Raw genomic sequence first — 16,623 nt, 5'->3', positions numbered from 1 at the left:
CACGGTTATGCAGGGGGAGGGGAGAGATGAGCAGGATTGTTTCGTCAATCTGACGTCAATCGACTTCTATGCGCCGAAGCAAGACCGGCGTCAATCCCAATGAGAGCAAAATGATCACAGAATGTGCTCTTTCTTTCACTCTGTCGGCTACTTCTCGGATTCAGTTGCTTTATTTCTAACAGAAATAAGTTTCTAGTGACGTATTATTTTAGTATATTAGCAGCCACTTTGCCGTCGCATCCTCTTATCATAACGATACCATTGCCAACCATTGACACAAAAATGACAGACGCCGATCCCACTACATTTGATAGCCAGCAGCGACAAGCCTATGAGAAACGAATGAAATTAGAAGGTCTAGCCAAGGGCTTCGTCGGCGGCTCCGCACTTGGATTGGGATTTAACATGATTGTGAAGAGAATGATTCCTGTAGCGTACAAATCGCCTACTATTCGAGTCGCTCTAATGATAATTCCTCTTGCGGGGCTATCAAAAGTTGGTATGGAGCAAGAATATCGCCACGCGATTTTGCGAGAGAGAGGAGTATATCAGATTGCAGAAAAAGAGAAAGCGTATGCTACTGGTATAGATTACTCCCGAATGTCTGTTAAAGACAAAGTGTTTGCTTTCAGCAAAGAACACAGACTGTCTCTTCTCCTGGGTGCATGGCTCGGGTCCATGGGCGTCGCAGGCTACATGGTATCGCGTGACAAATTGATGACCAGCTCGCAGAAAGTAGTGCAAGCAAGGTAAGCCTATCCAGAGAATTAAAGCTATCTGAATTATACTAACTTTTTCAGAATGTACGCTCAATTTCTAGCATTAGCGCTGATTGTTGCCACAGCAGCTACAAGTATCGGTGATTCAAGTGAGCCAGAGTATATTCAGGATGCGAATGACAAGGTCAATCATCATTTGATACATAACCCGAACAACACTCATCACCGAAATAATGTCGAGGATCATTGGAAGATGATTATGAAGGAACAGTCCGAAAGCCATCAAAGCGATATAAACAGAAATAATTAAGAGAACTTAGCTGGAACCGACTACACCTGAGTACATATAATAAGCTGTTCTTCCCGCTAACACCAGGTTAATATATAATAATTCATATAATAGGAAATACTGTGAAACGAGTATCCATATTAAATTCAATTTATATTCTGGGAAATCCAACGCACAAAGCAGCTTCGTAACGTACAGTCATTAAATCGTAAAATACAGTGCTGTTGTAGCAAGGACCATGAAAAGTGAAACTATCCGCTGAGTTGCGCACAAACGTCGTATGCTATTGATGAGGCTTTCTGCTTTTTAATCAGACATGGCTCATTGTATAAGTGCTCCAAGCGACGGACGCTTATCGCATCACGAATACGAGACCATCTTTTGCCGAAAGCCCGTGCTGTTCAGCCACTTTCAGATTCTTTTCGTTGGGAAATATTCGTAATTCGGTGTGCAATTGCCTGTTGAGTTCTTGTAGTGGATTCCAGGGTCGGCAACATCCGTTATATTTACGTTATTGCTCTTGCTTGAGTGATTGACTGTCGACTATCGGCCACTCTACTTGCGCGGCAACCTTTGAGCAATCTTCGACACCGTATCAAGTGAATGCTACAAGATGGCATTTATCACAACGCTGGCTATCGCCACTGGCGCTATTGATATTGCATATCATTTTGCCTTTGGTCTGCCATTGACTCCGTCAGGCCTTTTTTTCCGTTTCCTACTTTTTTTTACAGTTGCGTTTTTTATGTACGGTCTTTACCATATCTTCATATATCCGTATCACTTCTCGCCCTACAGAAATCTTCCAGCAGTTCCTAATCCTCATTGGCTTTGGGGAAATTACGTTGAATATGGCAACCATCATTATTCTCAGGGTCTTGATATGGCAAGCAAGCATCCTGGTACACCTTTTACGAGATTCTACGGTGTGATGGGCATGGATCAAATTATCGCGGTATTGATCTGCCAAATTTATCAGCTTGTCATGAGATGGCTAATTTTTTATCTGTATAGGAAACTGTTGAGGCCAACCGTCAGATTTTGCAAAATCATTGCTACAAATTTATGAAGCCCGTCTCTGTTTCTCGTGGATTTAAAGCCGTGATCGGTAACGGTATTTTCTTCTCTGAAGGCGAAGACCACAAATTTCAACGACGCCTTCTTAATCCTTCCTTTGCGCCGGCTCATATCAAGACTTTAGTTCCAACATTTATGAGTAAAATTAAAATGATGATAGAGATTTATGATCAGAAGACCGCCAACGGACCTGCAGTTTTTACTCAAGTGCCTTTGTTGAGTAGACTTGCGTTGGATGCAATTGGCGAAACTTCTTTTGGTGTGAATCTTCATGCTATTGATACTGAGGATAATGAGTTGGTTAGAGCATACCATAGACTTTCTGCACCCATTGAGGAGGATCCTATGTTTTTCTACCTCAACTCTTTTGTTCCTGGATGGAGACATATGCCAACGGCTAGCAACAAGCGTATGGATGCCTCGAAGGCTATTTTCAAAAATGCGTGCCGCGAAGTATTATTGAATCGGGTCAACGATGTATACGAGCGTAAAGTTGAAGGCAAGGATCGTGATCTTTTGAGCATTTTGCTGAAAGATGAGCAGCACAAGTGGACCGTCGAGGAAATCGAGAACCAGTTGATGACAAGTGAGCAATTAGTGTGAAACTGTTACCGCCTATCAACAATACTAACAGAAAAAACACTATTCTAGTTCTTCTTGCCGGCCACGAGACTACTGCTGGCGCCGTTTCATGGGCACTACTAAACCTTGCCAGAAATCAGGAAATTCAAGATCGTCTCCGTAATGAGATCCGCGCAGCTTTTCCCGGAGGTACTAAAGATATGACTGATGCGGATCAGCTGGACGCGCTTAAGTTCCTTAACAACGTTCTCCGCGAGACACTTCGTCACTCTTCTCCGAGTACGTATTTAATCAAAATTTCTTTTTACTTGAACAAATCTGAAGCTAATCTTTACTTAAAGTTCCTCTGACCGTCAGAGAAGCTATTGAGGATGTTTATATTGAAGGAGTTCTTATCACAAAGGGCACAATTGTTCAAATCTCCATCGAAGCTCTCAACAAATCCACAGAACTCTGGGGTCCCGATGCCGACGTCTTCGATCCCGATCGGTGGGATACGCCAGCCGCAAAAAATAATACGTATGGAATGTCTACATTTATTCACGGTGCTCGCTCGTGTCTTGGAAGACGTCTGGCTGAGCTAGAAATCAAGTGCATATTATCTGCGTTCATTAGCCGATTCAAGTTCGAGGAAGCAGTCAAGAATCAAGTCGTGCCTCAGGATTTTTTGATTACTTGCAAGCCGTCCGATGGTTTACCATTAAAGGTCACAAGACTTGCAGAATACGATTAAGATGATTTATATGTTGGATATTTGTATTTTCGTTCATCTAACAATGCATATGTGGTCAAATTCTATACACTAACGAAATTTTTGCGAAATAAAAACAAACAAGTATAGCAAGTATATAACGGTAATCTCCCACATGCTTCGCTACCGTAAATCTTCTGCGATGGCCTTCTCGTCGGAAGCGCTCTGTTCCATAATGACATAAATAACGAAAATACAGTACTCCTCGCCATTAAGTAAACAGTTAGAATGAATTTTCTTAAGCTTCCATCCAAAAAAATTAGCATGGAGCAAATCAAATTTTGAATATGACTTTAGTAGTGAGGTAATAAAAAATTTGAATCAATCCTCAATCCTCAATAGAACTGGAAACGATTAAATGCAAATGCAAAAGACGCGCTAAAATGGGACGTCATAAATATTGGTTCAAGCAATCTGGTCATAGAATAATAATACAGTAAAAATGGAAATTATCCGCTATCCTGTTCTTTCAAATAAAAGATACTTCGGAACGAAGCGGCTGCACGATTTTCATCAGCAATTCATCGACTTCTCTAAAATTGTCGTCATTAGAAGCAAACTTTCGGTGTCGCTTCGATTTTGTATGCTAAATTAACATTAGCAAAACATACACGCCAATAGGGATCAGAAAGGATGTACATACCTCGTCGTAGTCGTCGAATCGATCTTTACAATTCTCACAATATCCAGGTTTTACCTCCTTTACAGAGACTAAGTCTCGTTTGATACTAGCTTGAGGAATTGCAACCGGTTTCTTCTTCTTCTCAAATACTTTCCTCTTTAGACTGTTAACCTCCTTTGATTGCGCATGAGATACAGCACTCGCAAGACCGTTATTTGGCCCTCCTGACTGAGTCATAGATCGGATGCCCGAGGTCTGATTAGACATATTTATACCGGTAGCAACCATCTCATGACCCAAGACAGCAGACATGCGGGCAGTGTAGCTGCGGCCGGTAGCAGCCAACGCGTTCTTATCAACGCGATACTCTATATTCTTCGTACCACCACTGTTGGCTCTGACCGAAGTCATACGAATCGGCGTCAAAGCGCTTTTCTTTCTAGCATGAGGCTCCTTAAAGGCAGCAAGTTGCGTATTGCGGGTAACTTCACGCCTTACTTTGATTTTGTGAGATTCATCTCCTCCGTCTGGTTCAGCAACAGCGGCTTCATCATCCTCTGCTAATTTTCGTGCTTTCGACGTACCCTTGGACGTAGACGCACTCTCCATCTCCGTAGTCACTGTCCGCTTGTGGCGAGAGCCTGAGTTTGTAGTGCGGCGAGGTTGCGTTGCCTCGCCGTTATTTTTATATACTGACGCATCCATCACAAATGGGCACTTCCCCGGCCCTGAGAGACGAAATTGAGGCCAATCCCCGAGAGCTGGGTCAGCGACTTTCTGATATTCGCGAACCATTATTGGGCGATACTGGCCAGTAGCATCTCGAATTAGGAAATATGGCCCTTTGAAGTAATGGAAGTCCTCTCTACGCGCGCGTGGATCACTATCCGCCGGTCCAGTAATTTTCTCTTCACGTAGCATACGCGTAAGATTGTTGCTAGCTTCACTGGCAACCACAGCTGGTCTGTTACCCGCATTATGCACTGACGCGCTGGGAGTTTCTTGTAAGTGTGAGAGAAAGCGCAGAAGCTCTACATAGGATTTGTTAGTACTGAAGTAGCGTTTAGATTGGCGGTAATTCATACTATCATAAGTCCATAATTTCATCGTTCGCTGTTTTGCTTGCGAAATTATATCAGTAGCAGGATAAGTAGCTGCCAGTGGTCGATTCGTTATGACATGCGACACATCGCCATGAAAAAAGGTCTCAATAGTCTACAATACAAAGTTAGCACCGAGGACTGACGAATATTTAGTCAGAAGGTAAGAAGTTTACCGATCCAAAGCCCATCAGCTGGCGCTTAGCACGGTCCTTGGTGGGATCTTCTATGCCATCAAAGTAAAAAGTGCTTGTGGATAGTACTCGCTTCCATTGACGCTGCCATTGTCTGATAGTCTCTGCTTCAGCAGCAGCATGCTCTTGAGCTTGCTGCTCGCGCAAGGCTTGCTGCTGTCGTTGTTCACGAGCAAGCACAACTCTGGCGACAGCAGCTGTCCGGTCGTGTAGCTGGCTACCAGTTCTTTCTCGAGCTTTAGCATTGAACCCAGAGATCGATGCTGTGTTGACATACGCAGCGGATCGACCATGTGACGACGATGAAACCCGAGACATACTGCGAGATTGAGCTGCAGAAGCTAAAGACTGAGTATGGAGTTGCATAGAAGCTACACTATGGCGCGAAGGCGATACAGAGGCAGTTTGACGACGCACGTGTGCGTCGTTGTAAGATAGCTCTAGACGATCGCGCCGTTCGTCGTCGGCTCCGTCGTCGTCCTCCATATCCTCATCGTCGTCCGCTTCAGCAGTGTCATGCTCTGCAGTCTGCACACGCGAAGAACTGATGGCTATGCTGTGCGAGCCTGATGAGGGCGAGATAGATGCGGTTGCTGTGATGGCCGCGTCCTTGAGGGAGGAATGTGAGTGCACGCGCCGAGAGGGAGCAAGTGAGTCTGCGGTCATGCGGATAGTGGCACCAAAGCAAGGAGGATAATTTTGCCTGGATATGGCGGACGACATCCTAACTGAATGCACTCACAAAGAAAGACTGCGCAGGTTGCTGTGGAATCTGGTTTTGTTTGTGTTCGTGGATCTAAGATTCTGAGCTCTCGAACTGAGACACCAAAAATGGGGGCCAAAATCCGTGCGTTGCCCTCCCAACGCCTGTTTGTGTTTACGTTGAGTAGGGTTTGGACTATAAGACGCGTGGGACGCGACAAATGTGATAGGCGGCACGCGTTCTGATAGACCGATCTTGCTATTGTTCAAAGCATATGCAGCCGGGAATTTGATTCATTACGAATAATAGCTGAAACAAATGTACTTATATAATACATCTAGTTAGAGGTATAATTAACAGAAGCAGTAGAAGCTCTCTTCTATGATAATGCGTGCGTTGTTTAGGACTGCATACTAAAAATGTCCTACTCCATATATCGAGATAATTGACTACGAAATAATCAGACGTGTCTCCTTTTGCTTCACGATACGTAGTAGTTCAAAATACACGGTGCGATCAATAGCAAATCACTCATTTGCCGTCTTTCGCTTAAGCCATACATATAGTGCGGCTCAGAAGTATTGATAGTATTGATGAGTAAAGACAGTAACTTTGGGTTGCTGATAACGAAATCCCAATCTGATTTATTTTCATCCAGCCAGTAGCAGCGTACTTATTCAAAGCTACCCGGTTTACAACAAAGCAGGACAGTTACCTGCGGATTTGCTTATTCTTTACAATGGCGTTTTCAACTAGAGTTCTGATCGGAGGCGTACTCCTCGCTGCCATCTTTCATCTCCTGACTGGAAAAGCATTGGAGCTTCGCAGCTCTGGACTGGTTCTAATTTCAAGCACAATAATATCAACATTTCTATACTTATTTTACTGTATCTTTCTCTATCCTTGGTACTTTTCGCCGTACAGACACCTACCTCACCCACCCAATCCTCATCCGCTTTTTGGCAACTTTGCCGATTATGGAAATCTCTTCTATGAGCATGCCATCGGCATGGCTGAAAAGTATCCCAATAGGCACTTCACTCGATTTTTTGGGCTTTTTGGACAGGACGTAGTTACTTTGGTACGTGTGGACCTTCTACTTCTACATTGGACAAGAAATTGTCCGGATTATTGATAATGCTTTGCGTGAGCTGACCTTTTTATACATGGATTTAGCTCACTCCGGAAGCGCATGTTGCTGTTCTGCAGACACACGTTTACGAATTTCCAAAGCCGGCTCTTTCTCAAGCGTTTAAGATTGTGATCGGAAACGGTCTCGTTTTCTCCGAAGGCCACGAACACAAATTGCAGCGTAAACTGCTATCGCCGGCTTTTGCATATGTTCATGTTAAAAGATTTGTACCCGTGTTTATGGCTAAAACAGTTGAGGTGATGAGTCTATTTGACGAGATCGTCAAAGATGGACCAGCCGTTTTCCCTATTTTCAGCTATTTTTCTCGCCTGACACTAGATGCCATTGGCGAGGCATCGTTCGGCGTCAATTTCAATGCTATTGGAGACGAGCACAACGAGTTGGTGAAAGCTTATGAGACAGTTTCGAGCGCTGGGCGTGATGTTGTTTTGTTTAACCTTTTTGCCATGGTTCCCGGCTGGAAATATGTTCCGATAGAATACAATAGGAGTATTCGACATTCACGGAAGATTCTCAGCTCGGCAACTGCCAAGGTATTAACTGAAAGAAAAGCTGAACTCGCAAAGAGTCGTGCTCAGCAAAAGATATCAAACCTAGGCGACGGTGAATTCAAGGAAAATAAAAATCGAGATATTTTGAGTATCATGTTGGAGAGTGACGAGAATGTTTGGACTGGTCACAATGTTGAGAACCAGATAATGACCTGTAAGTTTTTTCTCGATTCTTATGATGTCCACGCTAACACTCTATTCAGTTCTTTTTGCGGGTCACGAAACCACCGCAGGTGCTTTATCGTGGGCTTTACTCACTCTCGCAAAATACCCTGACGTACAAGAAAAGCTACGCGCAGAGGTGCGTGCTGCTTTTCCCGGCGGTGTATCCGATATATCCACGGCAGAGCAAATTGAGGCCCTAAAATATCTCAACAACGTCGCTCGCGAACTACTACGTTACAATCCTCCGGTAATCAACACATTTCGACAAGCCGAATGCGATCTTACCATTGACGGACAGACGATTCATAAAGGCACCGGAACCCAGATTTCAATCAAAGCCTTGAACTACGACCCACGGCAATGGGGCCCTGATGCAGCACAATTTAATCCTGACAGATGGAACGGCAGGCAAGCCGATAACGCATACTCAAACTTGACATTTTTACAAGGCACTCGGTCATGCATTGGAAAGCGTTTTGCTGAGATAGAGTTTAGGTGCATTCTGGCCGCATTTGTAGCTCGTTACAGATTCGAAGAGAGCGTTGAAAACCAGGCCATTAATCGTGAATTCATCGTTACGGTACGACCAACGGACGGTATCCCACTGAAGGTGACGAAACTCGGAGGATGGTAGATTTGAAAATCAGAAGAACTGCATCTTCTAACATATTATTATATCATACAACACCAAATTCAATAAAAAAAAACAAATTTTCATGACATGAAAAGAACCGTGTCTCAGCACCAAAGCAATCTCACGTTCCTCTATACGACCCAAACCTCTGACTGAATAAGTTGTAAATTTTGCTTACTCAGGCCATCCTGACAGAAATCGAATCGTTACCCGATAAAGGGTGATCTTGATTTAGCAGGTTTTGGGCTTCTTCTTCGTTGAAGCTAATCGCGTCGGTGTCATAACTGGTAGTGCTGAGCCCGCTATTCGTATCTGCAGGGGATAAACCTCTATCCATCTCTCCTAACTCTGTTGGTGCTCTGTTCGATTCATGATTGATCAGGTGCTCGCGGTCACGAGCCACAAATTCTTCGACATCAATTTTGCTTGTCTTCCAAGGCGGAATATGATCCTCCCAAATCAGATCAATCTCTTCAAGTGTCTTCCCTTTGGTCTCTGGGAACATAAAGTACACGTGAAGTGTCATCAAGATGCAGAAGAAGCAGAAAATCAGATACGTACGATACTGAATATGTTTAAATCCTAACGGCACCAAAAATGCAAGTAAAAAGTTGAATGTCCAGTTAACGGCGGCGCATAAGCCATTGGCAATTGCTCGCTGTTTCAGGGGGAAGATCTCCGAGACATATATCCAAGTTCCAGGTCCATAAGTCGGGGCAAACGTGCCGACAAACAAATAGTTGAATGCAATAACCGACTTGGCGGCAGCATGATTAGGTACTATCCATCGAATTTCGGTGTTTCCATTTAGTGAATCTACATAGTGGCCAAAGTGACCCATGGTGAAAGCGACACAGAACAGCCAGAGAGCCATAAAAGTTGATCCTGTAAGCAGAAGAGGACGACGACCCCAATCATCAATGAAAAGCAAAGCGGGGACAGTCATGAAAACATTGATTGCATATTGAACTGAAGATGCAATCAGATCGGTGTTGCCTTCGTATCCAGCCATGGCAAAAGTATAAACAACGTAATACATCATGACATTAATTCCAGTTAGTTGCTGCCACATTTGACATGAGCACCCAACGAAGGTGCGAAGCCGCGATCCACGAGCAAACAAATCCATCACCGTAACATCTTCAGACATGCGATTTATCCGTACAACCTCCCGAATTTCTTGCATTTCAAGAAGAACATCAGGATGCTCTACATCTCCGCCTCCTTGGATGTGAGCAATGACATTCGTCGCTTCCTCCCAGCGATCACGCGTAGCCAGCCAACGCGGTGATTCAGGAAAGAAAAAAAGAGCGCATAGAAGAAGGAGTCCTGGAATTACTTGAAGACCCCAAGCGATTCTGAAACTCTTAGGACCTTCGATGAATGAACAACCATACCCTACCAGGAACATGATTCTAATAACAAGGTATCAGCGATTATTACTACTATAAGCTGTTTTCAGAAAGTGCAAACATACAGTACACCCCAGGTAATAGCCCACTGGAAGGTACCCACAAGACGACCGCGAATTCGCTTAGGACTCAGCTCTGCAATATAGACTGGCACTTGAGACGAGCAGATGCCAATGGCTATTCCAGAAATGAAGCGGCCCATGATAAGTTGAAATGAGGTGAGTACTGCGCTCTGAAACAAAGATCCAACAATCCAAATGACTGCGCCAATCTGTACAGCATATTTTCTGGAGAACAATATTATATTATTATCAGCAGCAACTAGTAGCTTGTCAATGTCGACTGATAAGCCCGATTAAATTATCATTAGCCAGGAACTTCAATAACATACCGACCAAGGGCATCTGAAAGACGGCCTGATATCAGCGAGCCGAAAAAGGATCCTCCAGCCATAGCAGAGGTGATTGCTCCCTGCACGATATCATTTGGATAATTGAAATATGCGCGATAAGTCTCATTGTTCACAAAGGCGGAGACCGACGATACGTCAAATCCGAAAAGCATACCACCAATGGTGGCAGCCATGGCCACGACGTACGGATTATACGTCTTCAAGACCATCCTACGACGTTCTCAATGGACAAATGTGGGAAGCAGGTCATACTAGGAGACCTGTTGAACGCGTGCCGCATGCAGCACCTCTATCCAATCTCGTGACAGACAAAGTCATATCAGTCACAACGTGACTTAGGTCGCCGCCCTCAGAACTCCCACCTCCTCTTCGATTTCACCGACCGCTCTCGCACTCTTCTTTCATCGATCTCCGCTGCCGCGCCCGCCTTTTATTGCCACGGTTCTGTACACTAACGAGGGCCACGGTCTACTTGACCGCTGATCCGGTCTTGCTTCTATTTTTTTTCGCACGCGCGTTAGCTAGTCTGCGACATTTTTCCATCGACCTTACCGCGTTTCTTTCAGGTCTCGCATTCGTCTGCTATGGAGCGAAGTGGCATCGAGACTCTTCTCGAGGCTGCTGCTTTGGATGCTGCAGCATTCTTTGATCGACCCGTTAATAGTTGCGTTGATGGTGGATATTCATCGTACACTCCGAATTTACAAAGCCAATTGCAGCCACAACAATCACAGCAACAACAATCAAGCCAATTTCATCCGTTTGATACAAAGCCAGGACAAAAGCAGTATGATCCGGCACGCACACTACCTCTACCTTTGCCTCTACCTCAAACAACGCAAAAATTGGCGACGGTTTACTCTCCTATGAATTCACCTGACGTGAGCGTATATGCAGCATCTTATAAACACCCATCTCCAGTGGAGCAGCTGTCGCCGTATACTCCTTTGGAGCTGTCACCAATATACTCACGGGATAGTGCGGTTGATCTGAAACCTACTGAATTAGCAAGCAATGAAAGCAGTCCCACTGAAAACGCTAGCTCGCAATCACAAGAGATCTGGGATACCTGTGCTCTCTGCACGCCTGAAACCTCTCCTCAAGGAAAAGTCGATTGGATTGAATGCAGTATATGTCAAAAATGGTATCATTACTTTTGCGTTGGTCTTACTACCAAGAACGCTAAAAATGTGGATGACTTCCACTGTCCTATATGCGCCAAGACTCATGGACCCTCGACTCGTAAGTTTTATTTTGGTAATCGCAAACAAAGGCTAGTGTCTATAATGCTGACCAATTTCTAGTGCTACGAAAGTCGAAACGGAAACACGCGGCTATAGATTATGCGGCTCTTCACGAAGGCGACAGTCTAACAACTGATCAACACCCTTACTGTCAGATCATTCAAAACAGGTCATTCACTCCTGAATCCTTTCCTCGCATTAGTGGCCATGAACTCACTAAACAGCTTGCTGAATCTGGCGGGATCTCTCAGCCCGTTCTCATTCCTCATGATAAAATTGATGGTCTAGGGTTGAAAATTCCATCAAATCTTACAGTTAATATGGTGGCCGATCTTGTGGGACACGAGACCAAGGTCGAGGTAATTGATGTTCCCACCCAGCATGAGTCACCAAATTGGGATTTAGGAAAATGGGCAGAATACTACTACACGCCAGCGGAGACTCGAGATCGAGTACGAAATGTTATAAGTTTGGAAGTCAGTTTTACAAAGTTGGGAGACGTCATCCAAAGGCCACAATACGTTAGGTATGCGAAAATAGTGATGCAATGTCAGTATTGTCTTGACTAATATGCTGTGTAGGGAAACTGATCTGACTCATCTGGCCTGGCCGAAAGATTTAAAGAAGAAAGGACGGTGGCCAAAAGTTTCCTTGTATTGGTATGTACAATAGCTTATCTGTTTAGAGATCGAGCCTGTTACTGACTTTGAGCTTATATAGTCTCATGTCAGTTGAAAATGCATACACAGATTATCATATTGATTTCGGCGGATCATCAGTCTTCTATCATGTCGTTGAAGGATCGAAAGTGTTTTTATTTGCTCCTCCTACTCCTTCGAACTTAGCGAAATACGAAAACTGGTGTTTGTCAAGTGATCAAAGTAAAATCTTCTTTGGCGACTTAGTGAAAGATTGCTATAAGGTTACTTTACAAAAAAATGATACCATGTAAGTGCTGTACTGTGCAGAAGAGTTTGATAGATGAGATATTGACAGACTTTCAGGATAATTCCTTCAGGCTGGATCCATGCAGTTTACACACCTATTGATTCTTTGGTAATTGGCGGTAATTTTCTCACTGCTCGTGATTTATCGATGGAAATTGCGATATCGAAAATCGAAAAGAAAACAAAGGTTCCGCGAAAATTTCGATTTCCTATGTTTTCGAAATTGCTTTGGTACACCGCCAATGACTTATTGCAACGGAGAGATCATGTGGAATTTGTAAACAAAATCAAAAATGATGAAACCGAATTGCGTGGCTTATCTGATTTAGCTGAGTACATTCATACTGAGGCTTTAGTTGCAGCTGGGCAAGTTACCACTGCATCAGCAATGGAGGTGAAGGCCGCAAAGAATTCCATAATTGGACCTTTAAGAGACGCAGTTTTATTTGCGAAAGTATTCGGAAGCTGGGTGTCGACTATCAGTAATCACAAGTATCCACTTGAATGGGCGGTAATGAGCGCAGAGGAGCAAAAGGAAGCTTTGTTGAGAGATTTGTGTGGAAAGAAGCAAATCAATAAGCGACGGCGCTCGCCGACTGATTCAGTGGAGAAGGACATTGGAATAGATGTTGATCACCTGCGAGATTCTCCTAATTCTCCTAGAAGTTTATCTGACAAGAAAGTAGAGCCCACCGTTGAAGATAGTGCGTCTCAGCAGCTAAAGATTGAAAAGGGGGATTTACTTTCGAAGGCCGAAGCAAATGACTACGGCGACGCGCAAGTGGTGACAGCGATAGTTACTGAGATAAAGTCAGAAACGCAGCAGACTGCTACCCCTTCTCCTGAAGATAAACAGAGTGAACCTGAAAGCTCTGTTGTATCTCAGCAGGAGACGAGTAAGATCATATCGCGTCTCTCCCCGACTCCTGGTATGGATGAAGGTGACGATTTGGTTTCTAGTGAGTCTAAAGGAAGTGAGCTTTCGCCGCCTCCTCCGACTGACGAACTGCTTTCCGAAGAAATGGAAGAAGTTGGACACGTCAATAATATAAAAAGCGAGGCTGACTCAGAATCTCAAGCTACATCTGGACTGGCTGAAGCCGAAGAAGACGAGCAGGCGCTTGCTACTGAACAATCCGATAACGACACGGATGCTGCTTATGATTCTGATGCTGTGAGTGAAACCTCTACGGTAATTCAGGAGGATGTAATTCAAAGTATTACCAGCGAAGAAGGGAAGCACAAGAATCATAAAATTTACCAGGAGCTTATGGATTTATATAGCTCACGCACACGGCATAGTATGCAAATTCTTCAGAATTCAAGCAGATCTACCACGAATGGATCTTCTAGTGTGGCTCGAAAACGTCGTCGAAACTCAGCTCCTACGAAGCGGAAATATCAAGATGATGATGATATCGACGACGAAGATGTTAAACCTAGTAGATCGAGACGAAAGTCAACACCCGGTGGAAAGAAATCAGCTCGATCACTGCGTGACTGTAGTAATAGCAGTCCTCTCCGATTTGTAGCTACCGAGAAAGCTGAAAAAGTAGTTGCTGAGTCTGTTGTTAAACGTGGCCGAGGTCGTCCGCGAGGGCCGAATAGTAAGCTTTATGCTATGGAAGAGCGCGAACGCAAACGCCAGGAAAAGCTATCGAGTAACAAAGCCAGTGACAGCTCGTTTTCAAGTTCTCGTGAATTATCAAATAAGAGGCAGTCAAAGTCAGCAGCTGGGCAGCCCACAGAAACAGATGAAGAGACTCTGCAACGACTTATTCGCGAAGCTCAACTAGGTATTCGATCTCGCCGCTGATGGCAAACTGTGTATTTTTCTTCCTATTTTCATTCTTATTTTTATCCCCTTTTTTTATTTTCTATTGTATAATTAGTAATTATTTGGTATTGTGATTCCTATGTACTTCGAGCGTTTTTGTGAATTGCTTCTGTGTTGGCTTTACTCTTGCACATCTTAATATAACCTAATTCTTTAACTCAAACATTCACAAGTAAAACAAGTTTTCTATATTTAATAAATTTCTTGCTTCTTAAACCTGAACCCGACTTTAATTGGCTTTTGGTATTACATAGACATAGTCGCAAAATCTCATGCCTTACTTTTACTTAAAACCGCACAAAATTGATCAGGTAATGTTCTTCACTTGAATTACAAATATGGCAGACGTAGCAACAAAAAAAAGCCACAATCATGAAACTCATAGTAAAGAATACCCAATTTCGGCATTATTTCATTTTCAAAATTTATCATGGTAATCGCACCGTGTAGTCATCTCCACTCTGGGTGATGTACCGTACCCAAGGAAGACTAGGATATTGCAGCTTTGACTCAATGATCTTCAAATATCGAACTTGAATTCCCGATGTTGTAAAATAAGGAATTTCAAATTTTACGTTGATTGGTCTCTTCTTCCTATCGGGATCAGATTCTTTAACGCTAGGCAAACCAAGTTCTGCGCGCATGGAGAATTCTTTGCCGCCTCCAAAATGTTTGATCTTCCACACAATTGCAGCTTTTTCTGGCGCATAATGAACTGTTCCGACCGTAGTTCTAAATTTAGGGGTGTCCGCATCATCAGGGACAGGGATAGTAATTTCAACATTATTAGCAGTTGATCTGCGCTTGAATTGGGCACGTGCTTTAATTGCATACTCTACACGAGATCCAGCGTGCATTTGCATAGCACATTCAACCCAGATAAGCGGCTTTACCTGCGTATTAAGGCGATAGCTCATGAGTTCAAATTCTCCATCAGGAGGAATGAATGAAATCGTGCGATCATTTTCAAAGCGCGATAAACGGACGCACTGGTGAAACTTGACGTCTTCCATCTCAATCGACTTGCCACGAGTAGATCTGCCATTGTTCTCAAACATGACCCGATCATTAAGACCAAGACGAAGCTCAGGCATTCCAGAAAGATAGCATTTCAATTTCACAGAGCCTAGAATCTCGGAACGCAGAACCGTACCGGTGGAGCTGACAAGAAGATTGACAGATTCAATGACATCCAAGAAGACTTCGTTCTTGCGATAGCGGATACCTTCGGAACGCCAGGAAACGGCATTTGTGACTGCAATAGGTGGACGCACTTGGACTTCTAATTTATGACTTTCTTGCGTGATATATCTAAATGGCCACATAATTAGTTGAAACTCCTGAAAGCTAGATGATATAGATAAGCGTACTCCTGTAAGATTTTGGTCTCGGTAGTTTGAGGATAGCCGAAATCCATTAGTTCATCAAGTAATTCATATATAACCACGAAATTGTCCCGAATAGACTCTTCTTCCAGAACTTTGAAGTACTCTGTGAGAACCTGAATTATTATAGATAATTAGCCTTTCTGAGTGACGAAACCAGTTGTAAATCGAGCTTGTCTTACCTGCACCACTTTGTGCAAAAATAAGAGAATTTCAGCGGCGTTTGAGTTGCGTTTTGTTATTGCTAGTAAATAGAGATTACTATGTCGGATGTACATGTACTATCAGTCAAATATGTGAGATTATCATTCAAGAAGATGGATGTGTACACCTTATAATCCCATTTCAGATTTTCAGATATTAAATTCCCAGATATCCACAGCCAATACAAAAGTATAGCACAATCAGGTGAGAAAACAGCTAAATGACGATTGATATACATACGTTAACTCCCTCATGCGAAAAGCATGGCGGCACAACCGAGCTCTCTTCCTCTGCATCGAGCAGTAAGATTGGAAACTTGTCCAGTGCTGACATCGGCACGTCACCACGATAATTGCGCGACAGCAGCGGCTTGCCCTTTAGATCTAGGAAAAAGATTGCCGAAGCCATATCAATTGTAGCTGTGGAGGGCTATAGATATGTGAATAAAGGCTGTTGAGGTATAAACGTGCTCAGTAATTACGCGTTATGATAACCGCGCTCTTTAAGATTATTATATCACAAATATCAATAGGGCACCAAATCTGTCCTGTTGAAAGCAACTATACCCAGAATTGCTATATCCCGCTTGCGATCAGGCAGACAGCACAGGGAAGAATTGACAAGAGGCGGAAAGCAATGTGT

The 16,623-nt window shown here is 43.6% G+C and overlaps 8 protein-coding genes across 8 annotated transcripts; 5 read left to right on the top strand and 3 right to left on the bottom strand.

Moving 5' to 3' along the window:
- Positions 1-77: 77 nt before the first annotated feature.
- Positions 78-1,179, top strand: V2V93DRAFT_370021 (uncharacterized protein; the record flags this gene model as incomplete). The annotated part of the gene is made up of 2 exons (XM_066910162.1): positions 78-749; positions 801-1,179. Coding segments are annotated over exons 1-2 (692 nt in total), but the record flags the coding sequence as incomplete, so codon positions are not given.
- Positions 1,180-1,263: 84 nt separating this feature from the next.
- On the top strand, positions 1,264-3,563 carry V2V93DRAFT_370018 (cytochrome P450). The gene is made up of 4 exons (XM_066910161.1): positions 1,264-1,963; positions 2,023-2,671; positions 2,737-2,946; positions 3,009-3,563. Exons 1-4 carry the CDS (start codon positions 1,622-1,624, stop codon positions 3,398-3,400), a joined length of 1,593 nt encoding a protein of 530 aa, XP_066765797.1. The 5' UTR covers positions 1,264-1,621; the 3' UTR covers positions 3,401-3,563.
- On the bottom strand, positions 3,413-6,125 carry V2V93DRAFT_370016 (Dfp1/Him1, central region-domain-containing protein). Its single transcript, XM_066910160.1, has 4 exons — positions 5,317-6,125; positions 5,126-5,255; positions 4,062-5,071; positions 3,413-4,004 (listed from the first exon to the last, which is right to left on the bottom strand). Exons 1-4 carry the CDS (start codon positions 6,055-6,057, stop codon positions 3,888-3,890), a joined length of 1,998 nt encoding a protein of 665 aa, XP_066765796.1. The 5' UTR covers positions 6,058-6,125; the 3' UTR covers positions 3,413-3,887.
- Positions 6,126-6,384: 259 nt separating this feature from the next.
- Positions 6,385-7,544, top strand: V2V93DRAFT_246066 (uncharacterized protein). Its single transcript, XM_066907104.1, has one exon. It carries the CDS (start codon positions 6,777-6,779, stop codon positions 7,170-7,172), a length of 396 nt encoding a protein of 131 aa, XP_066765795.1. The 5' UTR covers positions 6,385-6,776; the 3' UTR covers positions 7,173-7,544.
- Positions 7,238-8,540, top strand: V2V93DRAFT_324443 (cytochrome P450; the record flags this gene model as incomplete). Its single annotated transcript, XM_066907468.1, has 2 exons — positions 7,238-7,895; positions 7,945-8,540. Coding segments are annotated over 2 exons (1,254 nt in total), but the record flags the coding sequence as incomplete, so codon positions are not given.
- A 178-nt stretch (positions 8,541-8,718) lies between these two features.
- Positions 8,719-10,573, bottom strand: V2V93DRAFT_324093 (general substrate transporter; the record flags this gene model as incomplete). The annotated part of the gene is made up of 3 exons (XM_066907459.1): positions 8,719-9,955; positions 10,018-10,239; positions 10,344-10,573. The coding sequence occupies 3 exons, from the start codon at positions 10,571-10,573 to the stop codon at positions 8,719-8,721; spliced, it is 1,689 nt and encodes a 562-aa protein (XP_066765793.1).
- A 98-nt stretch (positions 10,574-10,671) lies between these two features.
- V2V93DRAFT_370011 (uncharacterized protein) lies at positions 10,672-14,555 on the top strand. The gene is made up of 5 exons (XM_066910159.1): positions 10,672-11,606; positions 11,669-12,134; positions 12,190-12,267; positions 12,329-12,556; positions 12,613-14,555. Exons 1-5 carry the CDS (start codon positions 10,949-10,951, stop codon positions 14,369-14,371), a joined length of 3,189 nt encoding a protein of 1,062 aa, XP_066765792.1. The 5' UTR covers positions 10,672-10,948; the 3' UTR covers positions 14,372-14,555.
- On the bottom strand, positions 14,435-16,608 carry V2V93DRAFT_370009 (Mu homology domain-containing protein). The gene is made up of 4 exons (XM_066910158.1): positions 16,222-16,608; positions 15,960-16,058; positions 15,763-15,893; positions 14,435-15,703 (listed from the first exon to the last, which is right to left on the bottom strand). Exons 1-4 carry the CDS (start codon positions 16,387-16,389, stop codon positions 14,821-14,823), a joined length of 1,281 nt encoding a protein of 426 aa, XP_066765791.1. The 5' UTR covers positions 16,390-16,608; the 3' UTR covers positions 14,435-14,820.
- Between the last annotated feature and the right edge of the window lie 15 nt (positions 16,609-16,623).

Source organism: Kockiozyma suomiensis, assembly GCF_038497685.1.
Source record: "Kockiozyma suomiensis strain NRRL Y-17356 unplaced genomic scaffold V2V93scaffold_7, whole genome shotgun sequence".
In the NCBI taxonomy this organism is placed as follows: Eukaryota; Fungi; Ascomycota; class Lipomycetes; order Lipomycetales; family Lipomycetaceae; genus Kockiozyma; species Kockiozyma suomiensis.
The sequence above is the reverse complement of the archived record's forward strand: the minus strand, read 5'-3'. Positions and strand labels throughout refer to the sequence as shown.

Bases quoted from the DNA above. Each gene is read 5' to 3' on its own strand.
- V2V93DRAFT_370018 (XM_066910161.1), top strand. From the start codon at position 1,622: ATGGCATTTATCACAACGCTGGCTATCGCCACTGGCGCTATTGATATT. The intron at 1,964-2,022 runs GTATTGATCTGC...TTATCTGTATAG, and splicing joins GCATGGATCAAATTATCGCG to GAAACTGTTGAGGCCAACCG. The intron at 2,672-2,736 runs GTGAGCAATTAG...ACACTATTCTAG, and splicing joins CGAGAACCAGTTGATGACAA to TTCTTCTTGCCGGCCACGAG.
- V2V93DRAFT_370016 (XM_066910160.1), bottom strand. From the start codon at position 6,057: ATGTCGTCCGCCATATCCAGGCAAAATTATCCTCCTTGCTTTGGTGCC. The intron at 5,072-5,125 runs GTATGAATTACC...AATCCTATGTAG, and splicing joins GAAATTATGGACTTATGATA to AGCTTCTGCGCTTTCTCTCA. The intron at 4,005-4,061 runs GTATGTACATCC...ATGTTAATTTAG, and splicing joins GATTCGACGACTACGACGAG to CATACAAAATCGAAGCGACA.
- V2V93DRAFT_246066 (XM_066907104.1), top strand. From the start codon at position 6,777: ATGGCGTTTTCAACTAGAGTTCTGATCGGAGGCGTACTCCTCGCTGCC.
- V2V93DRAFT_370011 (XM_066910159.1), top strand. From the start codon at position 10,949: ATGGAGCGAAGTGGCATCGAGACTCTTCTCGAGGCTGCTGCTTTGGAT. The intron at 11,607-11,668 runs GTAAGTTTTATT...ACCAATTTCTAG, and splicing joins GACTCATGGACCCTCGACTC to TGCTACGAAAGTCGAAACGG. The intron at 12,135-12,189 runs GTATGCGAAAAT...TATGCTGTGTAG, and splicing joins CAAAGGCCACAATACGTTAG to GGAAACTGATCTGACTCATC.
- V2V93DRAFT_370009 (XM_066910158.1), bottom strand. From the start codon at position 16,389: ATGGCTTCGGCAATCTTTTTCCTAGATCTAAAGGGCAAGCCGCTGCTG. The intron at 15,894-15,959 runs GTAAGACAAGCT...ATAATAATTCAG, and splicing joins TTTTGCACAAAGTGGTGCAG to GTTCTCACAGAGTACTTCAA. The intron at 15,704-15,762 runs GTACGCTTATCT...GTGGCCATTTAG, and splicing joins GAGACCAAAATCTTACAGGA to ATATATCACGCAAGAAAGTC.